General features: G+C 37.9%; 3 protein-coding genes across 3 annotated transcripts; 1 reads left to right on the top strand and 2 right to left on the bottom strand.

The window, feature by feature from the left end:
- The first annotated feature begins 54 nt into the window (after nt 1-54).
- LOC135683504 (steryl-sulfatase) lies at nt 55-3,732 on the top strand. Its single transcript, XM_065198768.2, has one exon. The coding sequence runs from the start codon at nt 116-118 to the stop codon at nt 1,874-1,876; it is 1,761 nt and encodes a 586-aa protein (XP_065054840.2). The 5' UTR covers nt 55-115; the 3' UTR covers nt 1,877-3,732.
- A 5,058-nt stretch (nt 3,733-8,790) lies between these two features.
- Nucleotides 8,791-21,135, bottom strand: LOC135683438 (uncharacterized). Its single transcript, XM_065198685.2, has 2 exons — nt 17,973-21,135; nt 8,791-13,385 (listed from the first exon to the last, which is right to left on the bottom strand). Exons 1-2 carry the CDS (start codon nt 20,570-20,572, stop codon nt 10,736-10,738), a joined length of 5,250 nt encoding a protein of 1,749 aa, XP_065054757.2. The 5' UTR covers nt 20,573-21,135; the 3' UTR covers nt 8,791-10,735.
- A 2,036-nt stretch (nt 21,136-23,171) lies between these two features.
- LOC148959947 (52 kDa repressor of the inhibitor of the protein kinase-like) lies at nt 23,172-25,808 on the bottom strand. The gene has a single exon (XM_089109272.1). It carries the CDS (start codon nt 25,806-25,808, stop codon nt 23,172-23,174), a length of 2,637 nt encoding a protein of 878 aa, XP_088965398.1.
- Nucleotides 25,809-26,443: the final 635 nt, after the last annotated feature.

The following is a 26,443-nucleotide window of genomic DNA, read 5'->3' as shown; positions in this document are numbered from 1 at the left end:
AGATTCACCGAATCCGGCGGACAGCCTATCCTGCCGTTCTTCCTTCTTACACATTAAACCGGAAGCTCTTCGGGTGATTTGAAAGCAGGTTCTGTATTCTTGAAAACAATACAAGATGAATGCAGGGATGTGTAGCTCGACAACCATCTTTCTTGTGTGTACCTTTTTAGCACTATTGAGTAACGTTTTTGGACTGAAAATCGATCCGCAGAAACCGCAAAATTTTGTTATCCTTATGGTGGACGACCTTGGAATCGGTGACGTAGGATGTTTTGGAAATGATACGATCAAAACGCCAAATATTGACAAACTTGCAAGTGAAGGAGTAAAGCTTGAACATGGCTTGGCTGCGGCGCCAGTTTGCACACCTAGTAGGGCTGCTTTTTTAACAGGTCGATATGCTGTTCGATCTGGTATGGTTGGATGGCCAAATGATAATAAAGTCCTCGTTCGAACTGCTCTGACAGGCGGACTCCCCTCCGAGGAGGTCACCTTTGCCAAGATCTTGAAGCAACATGGGTATAAAACAGCATTTGTAGGTAAATGGCATCTTGGTATGAGCTGCAATACGTCCAAGGATTTTTGCCACCACCCAAAGAATCATGGATTTAGCCACTTTTACGGACTACCCCATACTAACCAAAGAGAATGTGCAGATAACTTCTCCCCCGAATTGAATGATTTCGACAAAATGCTGAAGACGCTTTTCACTGCATTTGTTGTAATATTCCCAGCGTTAATCGCATTGACTAGATTTGGTATGATTAAGGTCGCGGTGGTTGCTTTTCTTTTCCTGTCTTACTTGTTCGTTATCTATGTGCCAGAAATGGCGAAGATTGTGGCCCATAACCGGTTTGACTGCATATTAATGAGAGGCGAGGAAGTTGTAGAGCAGCCGATTAATCTTGGTACGTTGACGCACAGGCTCACATCAGATGCAACAGAGTTCATTGAGAAACACCAAGATGATCCGTTTTTGCTTTTTATGTCCTTTGCCAAGGTGCATACTGCGTTGAAAACTAGCGAAAACTTTGTGAATCACAGTAAACATGGAAGATACGGCGATAATGTTGAAGAAATGGACTGGGCCGTCGGTAAGATTTTAAGCAAGATTGAAGAGCTTGGCCTTTTTGATGATACGATGGTATATTTCACCTCTGACCATGGCCCACATCTCGAGGAAGTTGCAAGAGATGGTGAAATGTGCGGGGGCTTTCAAGGCATCTTCAAAGGTGGAAAAGGGACGAATTGGGAAGGTGGTATCAGAGTCCCTACAATAGCTCGATGGCCAAAGAGAATACCTCCTGGTACTAAAACTGATGTGCCAACAAGCAGTTTGGATTTCTTTCCAACAGTGCTAAAAATGGCTGGAATAAAAGTTCCGGAAAATAGAGTCCTGGATGGAGAGGATATTCTAGAAGTTTTGACTGGCAAAGCTTCAGATCGATTTCAAGAAAAGTTTATTTTTCACTACTGTGACGCAGTGATTCAAGCAGTAACATTTGCAGATAACGAAAGTTCCAAGGTCTGGAAAATACATTACATAACTCCGCAATTCAGTCCAGGAACAGAAGCATGCATGCAACATTTTCTTTGCCCTTGTTTTGGTGAGGGTGTAAATATACACGATCCTCCTTTAGTATTTGACTTAGGCTCAGATCCCGGGGAGAAGAGCCCCCTTGATACAAACACAGCTGTTATTCGACGTTTGCTACGAAAAACAAAGTCTGCAGTGGAAAGACACAATCTGACAATACAAGCAGTCCCATCACAGTTATCGTCGCGAGTATTTCTTCCCTGGATGCAGCTTTGTTGCAATCCTCCGTTTTGCTCGTGCAAGGAAAATTTTCCCTTCGAACTTATACCTTTTGACTAAGGACCTTTAGCAGTTTATCCACAATATAAATTTCAATCTGAATCAAGGTGGAACAGAAAATGTCTTTTTTAATTCAGTTCCTTTCTTCGTCAAGGCTGATTTATACGAGCATACTACTAGCGCCAGTCGGGTGGCGGGGGTGCGGGGGGTATATGGGTAACTAAGCCTAGTTTTGGGCGGGGATGTGCAATTTTAGTTCAAAATTTAGATCCATAATTCCATTTCTGAAAAAAGTATGTATTTTTCATCATAGCATTCCAGATATTCACATTTCATAGTAGGATTGGAGAAGAGTGTTAGGAAATTTTGTGCTGCGCAGCATCATATTCCCACGAACCATCACAATAGGTGATATTCTTGTTGTTATTTTTTAGCACTAGCTGTTAAGCTTATCACTTCGTCTTGAGATTTTATATAATGGCTGCAGAGCAATTGTGCAAATCACATAATACTAATATTTAGTTCATTGATACCTTTTATTGTTATGTTTGATGAGAAATTGAAGGTTGATGAAATGTTTGTGTTCAATATTCTGGAGAACCAGCAATAGATTAAATGTTTTCATAACAAAGAGTGCTTTTTAAGGATTGAAGGGACGCAGATATCCGGAAGTTGCCCTCATTTGAAAATTCTTGAAATACAAAGCTGCTTGTTATGAATATACTGGATCTGGTAGGCGCCGAGTTAAGATAGTTCCACAGTCTATGCAAGTGAGGATGTGGCAAATGGGCGAATCTAAATAAATACTTAAGGTGTTTGTGGTGGGGCATGTGTCACGGTTTCAAAACGTTTTGTCTCACGGTTTCAAAACGTTTTGTCTCACGGTTTTAAAACGGTTTTAAAAATTAATAGAATTGTTGATTTTAAATACCCTATGATTACTCTAACTGCATTGTTTAACTATACTACTTTGCCCTATAACTTTATGATTACTTTTTGCTCAGTTATCTTTCGCAGCATCACTTTTACTGATTTCAATAAATCGGTCAGAGAAAAGCCAGCGTGTGTATTTATTTAACCCCTCTTAGTTCCTTTGAACTCCTTGCTTTCTATGAACTATAAATATTCTTTGCCGAACAGATACGAAACTTCCGACAATTTGCCGAATGCTAAATTGCCCCCCAACCACGACGCCCCTGCTTCGAATAAGTGCCCCCTCGAATAAAACCTCAACCCAAAAAATTTTTTGCAAAATAAGCCTCCGGGGCTTATTCGAGGACCTACCATAGTTCAAGGGTTTCATACGACTTCCTGACTGTAGTGCCTTTTTAATTATAAGGAATCTCTCAAAACTTGCAAAACATTTCGTCCCTTTGCAACAGTGGCAGAAATTGCAAGGGTATGGGGGGCAACCACCCCTCAGGTTTGCTAAATTGTCGGTAAAATTATGACATTTGTCGGCAAATTTGCTTGCTTCTGTGGGCATCGCCCCAGTGGTGAAGCCAGCTCTGGAGAGTTGGTCATGCACTTTGGCGAACCATACTGAATTCAAAGATATGGTCAGAAATAACATTTTCAAGATAAGAATTACTTTGCGGGAAACATTTCCTAATAAGTTAGCCCAAAATAAAAAAAATTGAAGAATGAGCTTTAACTTTTTTAATATTGCTATCAGCAAATCAATATTGTGGTCTACAAAACTGTAGTTTAGTAGTCTTAGAAAGAATTCATAGTAAGTATGTGGAACAATCAATGTAGATAAAAACATTTTCATGATATTATTATACAATATTATACAATATTATTATTATACATGATATATGTTGGTAATTTTCCTAAACGTGGAGTATGAAAAGCCTTTTAAACTCCTAAAAAGGTTGAAATATTTAGAAGAAAAACCCTAGCATGACATGGTATTTTAACAGCTCTACAGATCAATGGTCAATGGTTATTTTGTTATTTAATTTTTCATACAGGGAACCAAAGTTATTTCATATTTCAAGACTAAAAACCCAAAATATTTATATTTTCATCTGGAGAATCAATTACTTCATATTTCAAATACTCCTTATAGGGCCTCAACTATCAAAAACAAGCTGAAGGGAGCTTGAGCTCATTAAGAGAGTTGGACAACATCTTTCCGCAAAGGAAACTTAATCAAGTTTACAAAGCTCTCTTTGAAAGCCATCTTCGCTATGGCAACATTGTTTGGAGTGCTCTCTCCAACACCAAAATATCCCAACTGCAACGTTTACAAACAAGGGCAAAAAGGCTAATAGCGAATGCCAAGTATAAGGACGGATGGACTTGCAAATGGCTCACTGTTAAGTCCTTGATCTCCTTTGACCAAGGAGCCATGACATATAGAATCTTGCATGACCTCTGTCCCGAAAATCTTCTCCATAAATTCACTGAAAGATCAATGATTTCAGAGTATAGAACCAGAAACCGTGGAGACCTGCAAATTCCCAAAGATAGGTTAGAGTATTCAAAGCGAGGTTTCTTTTTCTCTGGTGTCAAAAACTGGAATGATATCCCTAACAACATTCGAGAAAAAGAAACAGGTTTTAGAGAGTATTATTCGAACCTTCCACAGGACCCAAACACGACCCCTTGGTAAAGCAGCAATATGCAAAAAGTTCTTTTTTCAAAAGTTCTTTTTTACTGAAAGGTATCTCGTCTTAATAAATATTGATTGATTGATTGAAAAAAAGTCAGTACATTTTGACACAGGCCAACTACCCCAAATCATTATGTCTGCAGGTCTACATATCTTCATTGCCAAGTTGGACGCAAATTTAGGCCAAGTTGATCTCAAACCAACAGAAATTAAAAACCAGTTCAGCCTTTTAATATATTATAACAAGCCATAAATAGAATATAAACAGGTATGTCATATCAGATGTTGCTTTAACACTTATAATACTTTAAGGGAATTTTAAGGGAGTTTGACTATAAAAAAGCTCAACGAAACATTCAGCATATTGGGGTTAAGATTCCAATAGGATTTTGATTTTGCTTGACTATCCCTGACCAAATGATATTGTCAATGATCCGGCGTAAAGCTTTCTGCTTGTGTGAAGGAACAAACGGCTAAAGAATGCTGGAAGCTAGAGGTATGGAAGTAACGAGAGAATCGACAATTGTTGTTATTAGGCGTGGAAAGGAAGGGAAAACAAAAAGATCGAAGATTTTGTGGAGAAGTATTGATTTTAGGCTATATGTTGGTTTACAGGTTTTATTATTGGATAATTTGATGAGAAGGCCGAGAAAGCGAAAAGAAACTAAATATATATATGTCTTAATTGTTTTTCGTTCTGGCTTATATCAAACTTCGTTAAACTTGTATACATAGCTCTTCAAACACAGTTCACAATAAGGCTAAAAATCAGGCAAAAATTGGTTTATCAACATCATTTGTTATGTCTCTGATTTTTGTCGAGTGCAACTCTCTTTTGAGTAGAATAATTCTTCATTGGAAATGCTATCCTTATCTCGTTTTTCTATGGTCTACCTTTTGTTTTCAATACAAAACGTGCGAGGATTTTATATTCAGTCAAGTAGCTAAAATTAAGAAATCACCAGAAAACTTTTGTTTGATGTGTGCTTAATCTCACTGCTTATTAAAGGCAGTCTGTCCCCTATTGCACTAAACGTTATTTCCGCGTGAGTGAAATTAACGCACCGTTGAGCTTGATCGATAATTAAACGATTTAAACCAATCAGAGACAACTTTGACTTTTGAGTCAAATCCAGAGCTTTTGCGTCAAATGCCTGTGTTCCCGTTGCAGTGAAGCTGTGACTAGAAAAATATGGCTCCCTGTTTGGTTTCTGCCACAAATATGTCAACAGCGAAAGGAATGATCATCATTCAATTCCAGTAATTAAATCTTCTTGCCATCCCGATAGTTTTTTGCTTGCAGTTTCAAATGTCGTCCACTACCACAGCTAGGCCAGCCAAAGCAAGCATCGTAATCCATTATCCGTTTAGGCGGAAAGATCTATTGTTCATATTAGCCAATAACTGAGGGGCAGACTGCCTTTAACTGCTTGACCACAGAACGGAGAAGGAATGCCTTTTCTCCATTCTTTGGATTGTACATAATGCCTAACGCTTTTGTCAATATACTTGTGAATACGCTCTTTGGTATGACGCAAGCGGTTGCCGGTACATGATGCTTAGTTCTCTTATGAATGTATGTTTGAATGCGCTTGTCTCCTGGTTTTGCAATTTATCTTACCAGTGACAATGATTCAGCACAGATTAAAGCCAATTGAACAATGACCATGGTTTTGCGTCTCTATTCATATAGACCCCAGGAAGTTTAGTCTAATAAAAACATGACAGGGGAGCTCGGCCCAGACCTTTTCACGGATACCCAAAAAATAAATATCTGCCAAAATCGCACCCAAAAAAATAAATCCCTGAAAATAAAAAACCCAAAAAAGTCTTGCATTGCCATTTGTGTTCGTTTAGGGTGGGGGGGGGGGGGTAATCGTGTTATTTCTAGTCGTAATTGAATATTTCAAGTGTAAAAACATCGTTCCTATTAATGTGATTACTTTCAAATAGGAGTTCATTACGCTCGAAAATGACAATACCAGATAGCCATAAACTAAACACTAAGACTCGCATCAAGCAACAAAAATTAAACTCTGAATTACAGTATCCACATTGTGAGTTTTGTTTCAATCCAATCCACCAATATTTAGGCAAGAATGCATCTTATAGGGGTTTTGTAGTTTGATTAGGAATCACTGTTCACTTTCAAGGTAGGTAGGTTCACAGCAGTTTTAAAGTTAAAGATTATTTCTGACCAGGTCGCAGTCGCCAAAATGTCTGTATTATTTTTCCTCACACTAGCATTGTCATGAGTGATACAAGTAATTCAGTTGTTCTATTTAAGCACCTACCTTTAAGCACCTATTCAAGCACCTAGCATTTTAGTTCTGAGGAGTAACAAGACTAATCGTATTCATATTAAAAAATCCAATATTCATAACTTTTTTCAGATGTTTTCGACGTTCTCATTTTGATAACTTACAAGAGCAAGGTGGTAATATTATGTTTTTATACAACAAAAGAAAGTCAGGATGCAAAAGCACTGACCATAGAAGTGGCACTGACAAACAATTAGGGCGCGCAGACCGACTGGGGCTATTGGGGACAAAAAATCGTTCGGAAGTTGGTTCTGTTCCTCAAATCAGTGTTTTCCTAAAAACTGAATTAAAAAAAGAATATTACTGTTTGTTTTCTTATCATATACACCTAAAAATAACTTTTTACAAAATTTTCTGCCCAAAAAATAAATCAAAAATTGACTATTGTACTTGATTTTGATTCTTTATTATTTTTACATATGATATTACAGTTGATCCTATTATTACCAAATCTTAGTCCTGGGTCACTGACCCATTGGCTTCATGCCTTTATCAATTTGATTTGCACATGTAGGTACAGCCAGTATCGTGCCTTGTGCCAAGTTTTCAGAAAATGCCACTTCTTTGGTAATTCAACATTTTGCATCAATTTATATGTTTCTTTTCTCTTTTAGCTCATGTATGTTTTTGAAGCACTTTCCTTATATTCACTTCTCAATAATATATTACAACAGTAACACCAATAACAGATTACTATCATGAAATAGTACAGGTTGATGTCGGGAAACGAAAAGCGGGCCATTATCATGAGTCTTAGACTCCATATAGTCTAACTTTAAAACAGAGGTCTGGAGCCTCCCCAAAAATATACTATTGTTTTTGTGCTAAACTCTGACTTTTCCATCATTATCAAGAAATTGTCTATCAGCATCAAGAACTTTGTTCATCATGATTCTATTTCGTGATATCATTTAATCGTGATATATGAATTGATTGTTCTTGATGACACCATAAAGTTGAAGACAAAAACACCTTTTTAAATCTTTTGGCTGCGCTTAATGAGTTAGAGAAGGTGATACTTAGAGCAGACCAGTAAAGGCTGTGGTCTGAAAGGGAGTTAAGAGAATCATCTCATGTTATAGAAATAAATTCAAATGAAATCAAATCGATGTACTTCCCAATATTCCCCCTTATCCCAACACGTTCAGATTGCATAAATTTTTTTTAACAATGTCACGGAGAAATCGTGTAAAAAGCAATCGTAATTTTTGGGGCTTTTCCAATTCTATCTACTTCAGTGTAACTACAAGTTCAAATATCTTGCATACCGATGGATGGTAATAGGATAATTTTAATATTTGAATTTCTTTGTGCAGAAGCTTATATTTATCTTCAAAAGCTGAGAAACAGTTTTCACTTCAGTCAGATAAACTCCTTGTTGTCCATTATCCAAAGTTGTTTTTGAATACTGTATTTAGCATTGCCCTAAAATGTTTTAAGCGGGGTTTTTTAAGAAAAAATTTAGAGGTGCACATTTTTCTCGGGAGCATTGTGTTGAAGGAATACTTATTGGTTCTTTTAAGTATAAACAAAGTGTACATGATGCGCAGGTACAGGTAGCTTGTGCTCTAGACCAGTGGCATAGCCAGGGTTAGAAGATTGGAAGGACAAAGAGGAGTCCAACAGCAGAGGGTCCGGGGCTTTACCCCCGGGAAAACTTTGCTGACCGCACCCTTAAGAGTTTGGGAAAACGCCCTATTTTATGAATGCGTTTGGTAAAGCTATGGCTTTTTTACGTGGCGATTTCACTTTATACTTCATATGTAGCTTTTGTGGCTGATCCCATTCTACAACTGTCTATTTCCTTCACAATTCCTCAAACGCTTACATTCTAAATTATGTAAGGTGAGGAAGCGCTACGTGTAAAAACTGATTTTCCAAAGTTGTAAGCAAATATCTAAAAATACTAAGCAGTGTGCAAAGGTTTCAAACTAAGTTCGTTATCCTTGGAACAAAATCTGCAAATTCCCTGAAAAGTATTTCAGAATCTAGTTTCTTTAAGGATTGAAGCGCTTTAGCATTTTAGTATCTATATGTCTGGAATTTCTAAAGAACGTGAAGGAAAATTTTGTCTGAAATATCAGCTCTCCCCTGAGGTACTAATTTTATTGCAGATTGCACTTTTCTCAGACACCAACTTTCTGTGCAATGGGGGGGGGGGGCGGCCGCCCCCTTGCCCCCTCACTACACTACTGCTCCAGACCCCTTAATTGAAAGTATAGGTTTGGACATTGTTAATATGCATGTTTCATTGCCATGCTCACCGGTAGTATAACACTCAATTGTAAAGAAAAATTTTCCAAATAGATTAATAACGTTATATCAATTTGCAGAAGAAGCAAGTAGATTCTAACTCAACTTGGAAGCAAAATTATAAAGCACATTACAATAGAAAACCAAATTTTCGAGCATATGACAACCATTGTGTGTTCTTGGTTATATAGAATCGCAATAAACCAAAGTCAATTATATAGAACCTTGAAAAAATTACGTTTGTGGAGCGATACACACTTTTTTTTATAAGAACCAGTAAATTTCAGTTCAGGCTGACTGTTCTTAAATTTTTCGAAAATCTGAGGCTGGATTGTTCTTAATTTGTTTTTAAATTAAAAGGGTGTAAGCAGTGCTATTGCTAGCTTTTTCGCTCCAAGGAGGTGTTCAGGCCTCATTTGCTAACAAAGTGAGTGAGACAGCCTTAATTTGCTGACAAATTTGAATATTCACCGAAATAGCACCCACACATCGCTAAAAATCCACGATTTTTAGAAAAAACGTTGTTCAAAATTGCATTTTGCAGAAGCTCAGCCTCAGCTTGTTCTTAATTTGTTCTTAACTTTTGACCAGTTTTGAGGCTCGTGTTCTTATAAAATTGTTCTTATAAAAAAAAGAGTGTATTTGATAGCGATGTATCATATAATGTTTTAAAAACTTCAATATCGTATTTTCGAGCTATGCCAATTAGACAGACGAAACTGATGACGATAAATAAAGTCAAGAAATAAAGCAATTGCACATCAACCAGGGAGGCAAATGTTAAATTGTCTCCAATTTATTTGTCGGTCTGTTTTGTTTGACCAAACTGTAACCGTAAAATTTAAGTTCGAAACTGGTGACATGATTTATTTTTTGCTCTGAATTTTTAATGCTCTCTGTTTTTAAGAGTTTAAATAGGCTCCAGCTTTGACACTATCAATTTCGTGTTTCGTGTATGCGTGTGAACGAAACAGCGACTATGAAGTTTCGTAAAAATTATATTTCCTTGGCATCGAATGTTTTAATACATCTAAATTTTTTATATCCCAATAGGTCTTTGTTTAATCTGAGCTCCCTCTTTATAATCTTTTTTGGTTTTTATTCTGCAAAGTTTTCCTGATTTTTTTGTTCAATAAAGTAAAATTTTAGAACAGCACAGATTTTTCTTTAAAACTGCATAAAAAACTTTTAGAACTGCACATTTTGTGTAGAACTGCATTTAAAAATACCCTGGTTTTAAAAGATAGATTAAACGTCTATTAACCTTTATCAACAATTGTGCTCGTTTTTCATTAAAGAAAAGAATGATTTAAACCTTATCAAAAGTTGCAAATCTTTTGAACAAAGTTATAATCAAGAAATACAAGAACAAAGCTTTTACAATTCTTAAGGTAATATTTACAGTTCTATATACAGGTGTAGATCATATGCAAGTTGCCTACAATCCGAAGTCCCGCGTCTACCGATCTGTTTGGCTCTTTGTTAATTATTCCCCCGAAGTCATACTGGAAGTAGGATGGCAACCAGCTTTCAATGCGAAGGAAATTAGCTCTCTTAGGTCGCAGCACACGTTGCGTCCAAAAACATTGAAGTGGAGGTTAGCTTAAACATATTTCAACCTTGCTTTACAGGCCAGCATCAGTCAGCGGTTAAGCATTCTAGCTATTTGATGCCAAAAACTGAATTTCATGTGCGTGTATCCTGTTTAACAATGACATGAAAAGTCTACACACAGCAGTGCTTTCTGTACAATGAAGAAAACGCGTCCCCTGTATTATGCAGCACATTAGAGCTTAATGACACGACATTGTGTGATTTGAGAAACTTTGAAACTTCGATCGCAGAAATATCCTTCCACTGTGATGACGTCAAAAGCTTACGTTTCGAAAACGACTCTCCAAACAGTCTAACAACCTTCTGGGATTCAGTTAAACCATATAGCTCCATGTTTGTGTTATCGAAAAATGTAACATTGGTGATAATTTTGCTCAAAGGCTGCCATGAATTTGTCGATACGTTCCCAAAATAGCAGTTTCGACCATTTCTCCGGATGAATTCGTTGTACCTGACACACACGAATAATATAGACGCATTTTTGTCGTATATCCTCGTTAATACATCATTCACAACTCGCTTTGTTTCATTATAAGAGAAATTGAAACTGTAGAATCTCTCCGTCGTCAGTATTATAATCTCAATGCTAGAACTATTTTCATTTCGACAATCTTTACGAGGACAGAAGTAAGCTTTTTCAAGGAGAATCTCACCTTTGTAGATTCTTCCTTTCTTCTGTTTCCATTTTGACAAGTTCTCTATACTTATGGCGAAAATTATTGTTCTGTTATCACCAAGGAAAAGTTCGGGTATCCAAATGCTTCTTGACTTTCCAGAATCGAACGTATCAACATCTCCAAATGACGATTCTACACCAGTAACATTGACAACTGTCATGAATTCCGGTACAGTAAGTCTTATGTTTACCTTATAAGCTCTAGAAAACGACAAGTTGTAGTTGTGGGACACTTGCACTTTAAAAGTTACGTTTTCCCCAACAAAGAAACGTCTTTTCTCCATAATTTCTCCTTGGTAAAGTAGAGAGGCACTTTCGTTGCCATGCCTCAGGATCTCCATGTCTCTTTCAAAGATTCTTATGTACTCGTCCATAAACATCACGGCTACAAAAAACTTCGTAGCAAATGGGGAACCAATCTGTATCTTATCGTTGTCATAAGCACGAGCTACAATTTCAATCGACGCATCAGACAATAGATTTTTTATGGTTCCAGTGATGCTATGGGCATGTCCACTCTCGGTGAATAACCTTTTCTTGCTGATCGTGCCATTTGTTTTGCAAGTTGTTGAAATGATAGAGATATCTTCAAAGTAGATTAAAGGATGTCCATTCATGGTAGGGACTTTGGCTGTTATGACCAATGGTCTCAAAGCCGATGTATAGAACCCTTTCAGTTTCAAAGAATGTTTAACAGCCTGTCCTATGGAAACCGTTCTCTCGTGACCAACCCTTGTCAAAACTGCATCCATACCTTTGAAACAAGGTGGTGATGCCCTCAAATCATCAAAAAGCGTATGTCCCCAATTTGCGGACGATGAGTCAACCAACTTAACACTGGCACATTTGCCTATATAGGCTGATACGTCCCACCAGTACCTTCCCATGCGCACTGTCCCTGTTGATGATGCTTTAGCCACACTTTTCCCTGAGCTTTGAAATCTTTCAACTCCATCAATCACTAAACCAACATAATTGTTAGGGGGTGAACCCCCTCCAACTGTGAAATGCAGCATATTTGTTCGTATCTGAAACAATGGTGATATTGCTGTTCCGACCGGGGGATCACCAATCGTTGCATTTCGGTTCGATGTTAAAGTATCTATGCATCGTTTTCCAACTTTGCCTATTGCTCCCACAACTGTGCTTTGGCTGAATGTCGGTTGCATCTCGAAAACGGTTCCAGTTTTTTCCCATTCGGAAAGGTCGTTGTCTTCAAAGTCGAAAATCGGGCAACCAGTCAGAACGTATATATTCCCATCTGTGCCAAGTGCATAAGCTTTCTTGTCAGTTACTGCTACATCTTTGAAAGCCTGTTGTTGATAGCCGCGTCGTTCCCAAGTAAACTTAATGAAATTGCTGTCGTATACGTTGACCGCTTCCCATATGAATCCGTTTGTGTCTAGTTTCCAGAGTGTCTTCTCTCCATAGGCGGAGATGTCTTTGACATTCGGATATATATAAATCCAAATGCCATTCCATGAGGGGGAATTCGTATACTGCATAAGGCCAGTAGTGAATAGTTGATGAAGACTGTTAACACAAAAACAAACTTTTCTTGAGCATGATTCATCAATCACACCTCCGCCCTGTAACATCGCCCAGGCTGTTCCAATATGTGACGATGATGTTATTCCATCCCTTTTGTATATCTGTCCGGTGGTGAAGTGCCCGAAGACTAGGCCATATCGTCCAGTAGTTATTGAACTCAATCCACCGCTTAATTGAACCCATCCTGTACCTAACATATTAGACGACGTCACGCCTGCTCTGTAGAATATGTTTGAATGAATGTTCGTTGCCCATACTCCAAAGTCGTCATTCGCATCAACGTCGATTACCACGCTGCCAAAAAGAACGAATCCACTATCATCGTGAAGAATTTTCAATTCCTTTCCTCCTGTTACTTCGTACAATGCGTGCTTATTTGTAGCAATAACATTTACTGATCCCCCTCTATTCAAAATTTGCCAATTATCTTGATCACCCATTGCAAGAGCAATTATCAACATCAACTGGATGAAGATTTTCTGAAGTAACATCCCTGTTGGGACTAACATATCTCTTTGGCGATCACTTATTGGGCTTATTGGTTAAATCGTCTTTCCGAGCAGCTTGATGTAACAAGAACAAATGTTGTTGTCTCTAGCTACTGCAGTTTGCTATTTTGATGTTATGGAGCCCTCTTGTCACCTTGCTAACTTTAAAGCTGCCAGGGCGCTATTTCATTTCATGTAAATTTTCAATTGCGATACATCTGGTTGTATTCAGGCAAGGTAATCAGTTATTCAAGGTTACAGGAGAATTGCATTGTATTTGTGAAAAAAGCGGGACTAAAGAGCTAATACACAATCGGCTGGTTTAATATTCATTTGCTTCAAATACTGCTGTGGAAGTAGAATGGTATTTACTCTCCTCAAGTAATGATATTTGATTTAGAATGAATCCACCACCAGCATATCCAAGGTAGAATTGATATCAACTTTTTGGGAGGCTGTAGTTGCTATGTTTTCCAAATGCAATACTTGTCGTCTTCAAGTATAAACTGTTTTTGGCATTTAAGACATGTCGTTAGTACTACAATGGATTTTAGGCATCTTGGAAAGGAGCGATATCAGACTGTGTTATACGATCATCGCTTTTGAAGACAAATGCTTTTTACTCTACCCAGATAATTTCACTTCATGTAAAATGGATCCTCTAGCAAATGGAAAAGAGCAGCTAAATAAAACAGTGGCATTATTAAACCCTAATAAAATGTGGGCGGTATTTTAAGATATTTGGTCAGCATACTTTCACATCTACTAGAGAGGCATCATCAGTGGTATTTTGATCATCATCATCACCATAAAAATAAATTGGTTTATTCACACACGCTTTCGAGCATGTTATAAAATACAGTATCAAACAACATAAAACTTAACACTGCAACACGAAATTTATATAACGAATCATGCAACAAATGGTGTTAAAATTACATATTGTCGTGTTATTTTCTTCTATAGCTAGAGATTTAATTCATAAATTTAGCTTTCGCGACATTAGCTATTAATGGCGGGCTGTTTGTTTGTTTTTATGAGACTTTTAAATGGATGGGTAACGATTGTAATAACTAGGTATTTATCTACTTCTTATATCTGGAATGGAATTCATCTCTTAACTCGCTTGGAGTGAGCTGGTCACGTTATCGTAATTTTTGATCAATTTTTGCCCATATTTCAGTTCAAATTGAGAGTTTATAGTTTTTTGTTCTAAACAAGTAAATGGTCTTCCGAATTACGCGCAGCGTCGCTCAAAATACCTAATGTTTAGAAAATTTATTGAAAGCAATTTCGTTTCAAAAACGAAGAGTACTGTTGGGGTGCTTCGTCGTCCAATTTTTCACCTCTCTCCCGAAAAAAGCCTGATTAAATTAAATTTAATCACATCTAGTTTATGAAAAAGAGTTTCAGAGACATATTGATGAGCTTTGTCTGTTCAAAGGTTTCAACGCATTCGGGAAAGCTATGGCCAAAATTTATCTTTAAGTGATATTTTGAAATGGGAAAAGGGAGACTGTTTGAAAACGAGGTTTGACCGGGAGTCATGAAATCTAATTTGATTAATAGAGAATGGACATTTGAAGTAGATGGCCAGTCCTCTAATTCACAAAATATAAAATACGGTCTACCCCAGGGATCAATCGTTTGACCACTGTTGTTCCTCATATATGACAAGGTTTTCATCAAATTGCTCAAAAGTTACTAATCCCGCTTTTCGTTTCCCGACATCAACCTGTTACAAGTTACCAATTATGTTACAAAAATTGGGAGAAAATGTTCAAAACGTATTATGCTTTCGTGATGAAGATAGACAGAAGCCTTAACTTCCTTCTTGAAAAAAGTAAGAATAACTTTAGATTCTGAATCGCAAATCTTTCATGAATATCGAGGCTTAGCAAAATTTAAGGCATACTAATGAAAATATTTTTACCACAAATAGACAGTGAGAAACAAGGATTTTAAACGATTTCTTTGTTCTTTTTTAATTTTTTGTGCTTGAAATATATTTACATTGCTTTCAAAATACCTTATTTCATCAATGAATGTTTTATCAATGAATGTTTTATCAATTATTGCAAGCATTAAAAGCCAGAATATGTATCTCGCTAGAAAAACCACGTTTGGAAAACATAAGAGTACAAATCTTTGGTATATATAACAGTCATATACTGTGTTTTCTCTAGTAAATGCTATTGCTTGATCCTCAACAATTCAACAAATTACAGCTTAAATTTCCCATTTGAATAAATGATCAACTGATCCTACTTTGGTGTATTTCTACCTTTGTTACCAAATTGTAATGCACACAAAACATACCTTGATACACTTTTTGTATTTTCTATTCAGACATACCAGAGAGTAGTCAAGTATGCCTAGTGGTTAAAGCTTGGTGCTGTATGACTTTTTCATAGTTAATGTCAACATTTGATAGGGGATGTTACCTCAGAACAATAAAGGTTTCATTAAATTTGTGTACGTCGCCCGTGGCCTTTGATGCCTTAATCTGTAATGATACTCAAATGAAAGTGACCTAAGTTTATACTCAATTCGCACAAATTTTAGACGATAATTTTCCGTTACTTCATCGTATTCCCATGCACACGCCTAGCATATTATAGATCTAATTGGTTCTCTAGGATTTTATAGGTAGAGGAGGCGCTCCTAGAAAAATCTCTTTTTCGATTACGTGAAAACTTCATAATGTAGAGCGAGCAAAGTAATCAACAATAATTTTAGATAATGTCAATTGTTGGTAAAAAACATGAATTCTGTCTAATAACACTTATATTCCATCTGACTATGATAAGTAGCTTTGGTGTTTTTTATAATAATTAATTCTATATTATCAATGATATCTGAATAGAACGGGTTAAGTCGCATAGAAAATGTGCCTATCGCTAGAGCGAATGTCGCCAATCTATGAAAGCACCCTGAATTTACTTAAACAATTTAAATAAATTTGCTGTCTGACGATCAGACATAATTTTGTCCTAAGTCTCTGCATGTTCATTTCTGTTCATGTTCAATGGGTGTTCAGTGGATTTGAGGCAACATGGAAATGAAAAAATCTTTCGTTAAGATTTATTATGTGTAGATAATGATAAAAAGATTTCTTAATTTTTTATCACGTTTTTACATTACAATAGGCTGACCATATACTCAACTTTAAGATAGAAGAATGTTAATTAATTCTAAATACTAATTATTTTCAACTTTCTAGAATTGTATGCGCACAATGATTTTTGGAAAATCAGTTTAGTTTTCAGTTATCCGAATCAAACGTCTGTCGTGTCCCCTCGTCGTCAGGGGCTGTTTCTATGGAGGGGGGGTGGGAGGCGTGTGACACCACCTTGAGACAAACTTCCCTTGCAAAACGAGAAGTTTTTTGCCGACGAAGACGAAGACGAAGACGAAGACGAAGACGAAGACGAGGACGAAGACGAAGAAGATTTGGCGGAGACGAAGACAAAGACGAAGATGAAGGCAAAGGCGAAGATGAAGGCGAAGACGAAGACGAAGACGAAGACGAAGAAGATTTGGCGGAGACGAAGACAAAGACGAAGATGAAGGCAAAGGCGAAGATGAAGGCGAAGACGAAGACGAAGACGAAGACGAAGAAGATTTGGCGGAGACGAAGACAAAGACGAAGATGAAGGCAAAGGCGAAGATGAAGGCGAAGACGAAGACGAAGACGAAGACGAAGACGAAGACGATTTGGCGGAGACGAAGCCATAACTTCATCCTCCTTTTCTGAACCACTGTGCGCTGTGCTGGGATTTCGCCGATTTACAGAAAGACAGAAACTGTTCACATGATTTTCTACCTGCGCAATTCGATTGGTCAGCCGTTGGTGGTCGATTAGATGTAAGCCATTTTTATCTGTGTCAAATGCCTTTAAAAAATTATTCGATAAGCTGTCAAATAGTTTATTAAAAGTTAGTCTAAAATCATACCAATGGATATTAAAAACCAATCGTTATCAAAATAATTCCATGGAATATTCAGATTGACATCAGAACACCGCCAATGTCAAAACATTCAGGTTGTTATCAGAAAGAAATTGACATGTCGATATTAGGGATGTAACAAAAAATAAAAAAGCAATAGGCAAATATTGTCAATAATTAAAAATTAGTGTTGTTATCAGAAAGAAATTAACATGTCAGATATTAGGGCTTGAACAGAAAATGAAAAAACAGTGGGTAAATATTTTCAGTAATAGAATATTAGTGTTGATATCAGAAAGAAATTAACGTTTGAGATATTAGGGATGGAACGAAAACTAAAAAAATAGGCAAATGCTGTCAATAATAAAATATTAGTGCTGATATCAGAAAGAAATTAATATGTCGGATATTAGGGATGGAACAAAATATTAGAAAGAAAATGGCAAAAATTGTCAATGATAAAATATCAGTGTTTATATCAGAAAGAAATTAACATGTGGGATATTAAGAATAAATAGATTCAACGAATAAATAGAACGAAAAAATAAATAGCAAAAGGCAAATACTATCCACATGGTTTCATCGCTGAATACGCTTCGTCCTGCTTACACATGTATATACAATTACAAGAGAATAGACGATACATCAACTATTAACAAAAGTTTCGCTGTTGAAAAGAGTTCTATATGCAACAACGCCATCTAAAAAGCGAAGGGTACATTTGCAAACTGTGTGCATTTACAGAATCATCAGATCCGACGTTGCTTGCTTTCAAAAACTTCCCTGCCACACTTCCAGCTAACTCATTCCACTGTGAAGATGACAAAAAATTAGTTTGTGAGAAATCTTCCCCAAACATCTTTACTGCCTTCAGAGATCTAGTCAAGCCATACAGCTCCTGTCTGATGTTGTCAAAATATGTTAGGTTTGTAATAAATTGGCTTAGAGGTTGCCATGAGTTTGTCGATAAGTTGCCGAAATAACACTGACGGCCATTTTGCGGGATAAGTTCATTGTACCGCATACAGATGAACAGGGCCGATGTATTTCTCTCATATACTTCGGTAAAAACATCATCAATCACTCTGCTTGTTTTGTTGTAAGAAAACTTGAAATCGAAAAACTTCGGAGTTGCCAAGCTTTCTATATCTGTGCCAGTGTTGCTCCCGTTGCGACAATCCTTGCGTGGACAGAAGTAGATTTTGTCGAGTAAAATCTCACCATTGCAAAACTTTCTTTTACACTGTGTCCATTTTGGCAAATTCTTTATCGTCACGACAAGAACAATATTTCGTGTATTGCCGAGAAGAAGTTGTTGCAAAAAGATTTGTTTAGACCCTTTGGAATCTGATGTGGCAATATCTCCTGAGCTTGTTTGCAATCCATTGACTTCGATAATTGTAAGGATTTCTGGTACAATTAGTCTAATATTGACCTTGTAAGCATTAGAGAGAGAGACACTGTAGTTGTGGGACACTTGCACTTTAAAGGTTACGTTTTCCCCAACAAAGAAACGTCTTTTCTCCATAATTTCTCCTTGGTAAACTAGAGAGGCACTTTCATTGCCATGCCTCAGGATCTCCATGTCTCTTTCAAAGGTTCTGATATACTCGTTTGTAAACATCACAGTTACAAAGAACTTCGTAGCAAATGGGGAACCAATCTGTAACTTATCGTTGTCATAAGCACGAGCTAAAATTTCAATCGTCGCATCAGACAATAGATTTGTTATGTTTCCTGTAATGCTATAGGCGTGTCCACTGTCTGTTACAGTCATGTCCACCTCCATTTGGGTATTTGTTTTGCAAGTTGTTGAAACGATAGAGATATCTTCAAAGTAGATTAAAGGATGTCCATTCATGGTAGGGACTTTGGCTGTTATGAACAATGGTCTCAAAGCCGATGTATAGAACCCTTTCAGTTTCAAAGAATGTTTAACAGCCTGTCCTATGGAAACCGTTCTCTCGTGACCAACCCTTGTCAAAACTGCATCCATACCTTTGAAACAAGGTGGTGATGCCCTCAAATCGTCAAAAAGCGTATGTCCCCAATTTGCGGACGATGAGTCAACCAACTTAACACTGGCACATTTGCCTATATAGGCTGATACGTCCCACCAGTACCTTCCCATGCGCACTGTCCCTGTTGCTGATGCTTTAGCCACACTTTCCCCTGAGCATTGAAATCTTTCAACTCCATCAATCACTAATCCAACATAATTGTTAGGGTGTGAGCCCCCTCCAACTGTGAAATGCAGCATATTTGTTCGTATCTGAAACAATGGTGATATTGCTGTTCCGACCGGGGGATCACCAATCGTTGCATTTTGGTTCGATGTTAAAGTATCTATGCATCGTTTTCCAACTTTGCCTATTGCTCCCACAACTGTGCTTTGGCTGAATGTCGGTTGCATCTCGAAAACGGTTCCAGTTTTTTCCCATTCGGAAAGGTCGTTGTCTTCAAAGTCAAAAATCGGGCAACCAGTCAGAACGTATATATTCCCATCTGTGCCAACTGCATAAGCTTTCTTGTCAGTTACTGCTACATCTTTGAAAGTCTGATGTTGATAGCCGCGACGTTCCCAAGTCAACTTAATGAAATTGCTGTCGTATACGTTGACCGCTTCCCATATGAATCCGTTTGTGTCTAGTTTCCAGAGTGTCTTCTCTCCATAGGCAGAGATGTCTTTGACATTCGGATATATATATATCCAAGGGCCAGTCCATGAGGGGGAATCCGTATTTTCCATAAGACCAGTAGTGAATAGTTTATGAAAGCTGTTAACACAAAAACAAACTTTTCTTGAGCATGATTCATCAATCACATTGAAGCCTGTTAATAAATGCCAATATGTTCCTGTAGGAACAGAGGACGTGATTCCACCTCTTTTAAATATATATGTATATTGGTTGTGCCCAAAGACTAGGCCATAACGTCCAGTAGTTATTCCTTTTAGTAATCCGTCTTTGTGAACCCATCCTGTACCTAACATATTGGTGGATGACACGCCGGCCCTAAAAAATATATGTGAATAAATGTTAGTTATCCAAATTCCATAATCATCATTGGCATCAACATCGATGACGCTGTGTGTCATTGTAAGGAATCCCTCTTCTTTGTGAAGGGACTTGAGTTCCTTTGCAATGTTTATTTGGTACAAGGCATGTTTACTTGTAGCAATCACATTTGCTGATCCTCCTTTGTTAATCTTTTGCCACAAATCGTGATCACTCGTTGCAAGAACTATCAGTTGCAGCTGGATGAAGACCCTCGGAAACAACATCGCTCTTTTGAGTGATTTCGATGCTAGCAATACACCAAGTTTCAATTTGAGTATCAGTCAAATAGGGCAGCAATCAAACTAACCATGGCAGCATCAAGCTACAAATGACTTCCAGAATTCTGGTCACTTGTTATTCTATGTGGGCAAAGGATATAAGTACCCTTCAATTGCCATAACACAATTCATATTACTCACTCCTATGGCTACCAAAAACCACTCCATGCGCTGTTCATTGTGTTTTTACTGGTTGATTTCATTTGGGTACATTATCGATTCAAGGCTCCAGGAGAACATTTGTTTTGTTAATGATTAAGATGATTAATATATTTACCAATGAAGATAGCAAGCAATTTACTTTTCAATTCAGCTCACACTGTTTTAACAGATTGATGATAATTGCCTTTATAATTGCTTCATAGTTTCAGGTGTTTGTTTTGCAAGGAATGAATTGATGAATAGAAGTAGATTGCGAACATGAAATGCAGTAACTGGTGTATAAGCAACATATTCTGGTCCAAAAATTTTCTTTTGATATAGGCGTGAAAGTTTCTTTTGATATGCGGGCCTTATTTCATTTAACGAATAATTGAGTTGAGATAACTCTTCAACTAACAAAAAGCTGATATCAATATGTGTCCAGTAAAGCAAAAAAAGCCAAAGGACAGAATAAAGCCTTTTTAATGTAAAAAGAACATAAAAATATTCAAATTTGGATCACTATTGAAGAGAGAGGAAGGGGTAATGTTGTAATGCAGTAAATAAGAAACTCGGCAGCGCGCAGAGAGTAAGCAACAACAGACACGCGTAAATCAGTCATGGCTAATATTACGCCCCGGCCTACGGGGCTTCACCAGAGCAAATGTAAACGGACTGAAAAGTGTACACATTCAAAGTGGCGATAGTGAGTCGGATTGGTGGATGTGGAATAGGGTAAATGCAGCGCAGCAGAGAAGAAACACGTAATGAAAGTGGCAGAGGGAAGGGTGGCGAGTGCGAGAGTGTGGTTGGTGGTGGTGGAATGAATGTGTTATGAGAGTGGGCATTGGTGAGAATAATAATAAGTTATTATAATATTAAATAATATTAGTAATAATAACAATGGTAGTTAAAGATAGAAAGTAAAAGAAAAATAAAAGACATTGATGGGAATATTGAAAGTAATTATAGTAATATTATTATAGTAATATCTGGGTAGTAGAAAGTAAAAACGAAACTATTCCTTAAAGTTCTTTTGATTATCTAAAATCGTCTATTTACTCAATTGACAACTTCCAGCATTATCATCATCGTGTGCCGCTATTGAAATAACAACCTTTTTGTCATGCTCAATGTGAGAAAGGTCCGTAATTGAAGAAAAAAAATTCACTAAGAGATAAGTAGGTACGATGTGCCGCAGGGCTCAGTTCTTGGACCTAGATTGCTCTCGATATATGTTGATGAATTATCTGAAGCCTTCAGTAAACCGTGACTACGCAAGCAAATCTGAATGTCTTGATGCTTTGATTGATAGCAAACTGTCCTGAGTGAACCAGATCACTTCGCAAAGCAGTTAGTGCAAGTTAAAAAGTTGAAGAATCTGTTGAAGGATGCAAAAGTTGAAATATTCCCAAAAATATTGAAATTTTAAGCTGAAAGAGGTACGTAATACTGAATAGCAAAACACTTAATCATATGTAACGCCGAAGAAAGAAAATAACAAAACATTTAATCATGTATTTTGTTATTTAAATTAGGTCTTCATTCCGCATTTTTTGAAGCAAATGAAAAACAAGACACCAGTGGGAACAACCCCCTAAAAGCAAATAGTTATTTTTTCGGAAAATTTCTGATCTTCTCGGAAATATAAAATGCTTGCCTCTTTTTACCTGAGTGTTACACTCGAGAGGAAAGATCTTAAAGGCGAAGGCCCCGTTCACATTGCTCCGGATTGAAATGGAAACATAAAAAGAAACCGGGTTCAAGTAAAAACGTATAAAAAGTAACCAGACTGCTGCGAAAACGGAGACTTTTGAAAACAGAGCGTTTTTGGAAACGCAAAATGCAATGTGCACACCGAAAACGGATACTTTTGAAAACGCTAACAACAACGGCTCTAAACATGGCTGATTCACTCGAAGTTAGTAAACTGATCGGAGGAATATCAGTGGCAGCATTGGCGGATCTACAGGGGGGGCCGGGGGGGCCATGGCCCCCCCCAAACGATTCGACAACGAGAAACTTTGAATGAAAAGACAGTAAATACATTAACTAAACATGTAAATTGATAAGGTAAAAGTTTTTGCATAACAAGAAACTAGTTGTTTATATAACTAACAAACCAAAATTACTTATTACATTACATGAGAACACTAACTGCGAGCATAGAAACATGAGAGCTTTGATTGAGTAATTTTGTGGAAATCAGTGATCCCAACTGATGTCAATATATTCAGAAAAGAATTTGAAAAGGAAGTAGCTATATCGTAGCAAAAACGTTATCGGAGATTTTGCCTTTGAAACGAAAAGCTACATGCGAGCTCATTTTGCGCGAGAAGTGGTGTGTTTCAATGTTGAGTATTGCGATATAATAGCAACGTCATTTTGTCCATCTTTTAACTACTTACAGCTTTAATGGGATTCGTCTTGATTTTAATGCTGCGAATGAGTCAATGAGTTTATCGCTCGTTGGTGTTCTGTCACGGTGAACTTGCAGAAGAAGTAGGGATTCTAATCTCTCCTCAGACATTGTTGACCGAATTGCTGTCAGGGTACTATTCAGTTTAGAAAATAGTCGTTCGGGTTCTGCTGTTGTCACCGGTAGCACAGTGAGAATGTTGAGTAATGTATGCAAATTAGGAAATACATCACCTTGGCAGTCGCCTAAAGCGCCGATAGCGGTATTTGCTACTGTACTTGTTCCACGTGACAGCCATTGCTGCTTCCAAATTTCATACTCTCCTTCAACAATGGACAAGGGGTCTAAAAAGACTCCGTATTTTAGTGCTGCAGGCAAAATATCTTGCCAAGTTGATTCTTTGACGAAACAAGGCAGAATTCTTGTAAGCGTCGCAATCTTCTGCTGATGGGGACCAAATCTTGCTTTCATATCTCCAGCCACTTCATCAAGAAGAGGTAAAAACACATTGATACGATAATAATCAATGGCTTTTTGATTGGCTTCACCTGCATTTGATCTGAACCTGGATTGACTGACTGCTCGAGGAATTGCGTGCATCTCTTCTCTGGTCACTCCAATATTTTCGCCAAGAAGCATTGCCTCTTCAAACATCGAAGCAAACTCATTTTCTTCACCTTTACGCCACGTGTAAAGCTTTGACTGTGTCGCAGAAATCGTCGACATTGCTTTCACAAGATCGCTACCAATTTGTTGCAAAGAACGGGACACTGGGCGAAGTACAGCAGACACTTTCTCGGCCAATACTAGCGCTACAAGGAACTGAGGGTCTTGCAAACTTTTTAACAATCTCCTGGCATCTTTTCTTGTATCTAATGAGTCCCAAGCGAGCATTTCCCCCAAGCACACAACGATGTAAGGCAAAAGCTGTCGTGCAACCAAAACTGATTCATGTCTTTCGACAAATCTTGTTTCACAGAGGGTCACCAACTGCCGTCGCTGAAGCTCTTCAATTGATTCTCGTGCTATGACTGCTTGCAAATAGCTGTTTCTTTTCGCATGCTTGAAGAAATTGTTGATATCTTTGATGTCATCCATGCAATGTCTGATTGCTGGTATCTTTGCGGCTCGAGAACAACTTAGATTTAGCGCGTGCATGCAGCAGTGGAAGTAGTCAGCGAGTGGCGCAGCAGATTTGATAAAGGAGCAAACACCAACTCGCTCACTGGACATCGATGCAGCACCATCATATCCTTGACCAACGAGGTACTGCAAATCCAACCCAAGCTCACTTATATGGCGGAGTAGAGTCTCCCCTATTGCCTTGCCACATAGCTTAATTTCATTGTGCTCTGTTTCATCTGATTGGTCACTGCTTTTTATGTCTGCAATCAGGTCTAAAATTGCGACCGGTTCTTCTTTGATAATTTTTGGCACATTTTTTGTGTCAACGTAACGAATTGCAATGACCAACTGTTCTCGTTTCGCACAATCTTGGGTTTCGTCGGCCATTATTGTCCAGAATTTTGCATTTTTTACATCTCTTACTATGTCCTCTTTGACAATATTTCCTGCACAGGCAATTAGCTCGTTTTGTATCGTTTTGCTTACCAAAGAAGCATTGCGTTTGCAAGATTTCAAGTGATCTTTCAAGTTTGTATCTCCTCCCCGTACTCTCAATCGCAGCAATGCCCTGAAGTTTCCATCATTGTGCTTGGGTTCCATCCCAGTTGAATCTACTGGTCCATCATCACGATGGCCTCTAAGCGCAATATTTTGCCTGGCGCATGTTAGAAGGGTGTCGATGATGGGAACCAGCGCAGTCCTGTTTCTTTCAATCTCTTTCTGCCTTTCAATGTTCATTATTGATCGAACGTCCTTCTCACTCCCAGGTGTTGCACGGCTCAAGAACTCCGTGTACTTTATGGCACATGTCTTATGAAAAGATGTTTCTTGGTGACTTGTGAGGGCTCCATTTTTCCCTGTCAAGTCTGAAAAGTTTACAAGAGGCTTGTTAACAAGTTTGCCCATTGACTGGCCTGCTCCACCTCCGTATTGTGCACCTCTTCCACCTCCACTCTCGCACGTCTTGAATAAAACGCAATAAACACACCAAGCACCGCAACATTTTGGCTCTCTGCTGACAGCTAGCCAGGGGAAGGTTTTCAAGTGATTTTCACCCAGAAAACGCTTCGTTGTCGAGGACATACCAACCATGAGCTGATTCTTTGGTTTTTTCTTTTCAGAAAATGGATATTCATCCCTTCTCTGCGGCACCCACCTCTTCGATAAATATGCTTCCCTTTCGTTATCTGTCAGCTGTTCTCCTCGTTTTGTTTTCATTATAGCTCTACCAATGTCATATCTATCAGATATTGCAACATTTACTTGTGTCGCCATACAACAGAGGTCTGGGTGTGTTTCCTCTTCAGGACAATCCTGGACTACCGCAACTTGGCTTTGTGTGTCGAATTCTTCACCAGTAGATTTTGATTCAAATTCTTGGCAAGTGGTAGTTTCACATGTTTTAGAGATTTCAGGGTTATCTCCAACTGAACTGGTGCGGCTACTTTTTGAGAAGAATGATTCAAGAGTTCTTGATTTCTTTGGCGGACCAGACATTTTAATCAAACCTCCAGTCGGCTTTATTCTCTCGCTTTCAGTGAGGCAATAAGTTGCAAGTGGATGTGTAACACAAGAATTATGATAAGCCTAAAACAATAGTTCAATGCAAAATTAGATGTGACCGGATCTCGCGGCTCATATGGACTATGGTTTAACACAAATCATGACTGCGATCATGAATGAATGACGTCTGCAAACGTTAATGGTTGAGAAAGTTATGGCTAAAATGGGTTACAGTTCAAACATTGTTCATCGTGTTATTGCGATTGTGATACCCAAAAAGCGTCACTATTTCCAACAAAAGCAAAACAGTACCTATAACTACTCAGCTTTGCCTGTTATGCTGCGATGAATTTTTGGTGACTACCCATTTTGAAAATTTACCATTCAAATGATACGCACCAAATACGTGGGGACTTTTGCTCATTTTCTAAATCTTTTTTTCATCTTAAGGGTACGTGTCTTATGCCGGCTTCTTGAACACAGGAATTATAATGTCATTCACGAACTCTGATGCGTCATAGTTCCCCTCCCAAGTCAAGCGCGAAAGCTGCTGACCAAATATTCAATATGAATATTTGTAAAGGCTGAAATACACGATCAGTTTTTTATGTCAGTTTTCCCCAAAGTTA

Source organism: Rhopilema esculentum, chromosome 7, assembly GCF_057945365.1.
Source record: "Rhopilema esculentum isolate cy_ngs chromosome 7, ASM5794536v1, whole genome shotgun sequence".
Taxonomy (NCBI): Eukaryota; Metazoa; Cnidaria; class Scyphozoa; order Rhizostomeae; family Rhizostomatidae; genus Rhopilema; species Rhopilema esculentum.
This window is presented reverse-complemented; position numbering and strand designations above follow the sequence as displayed.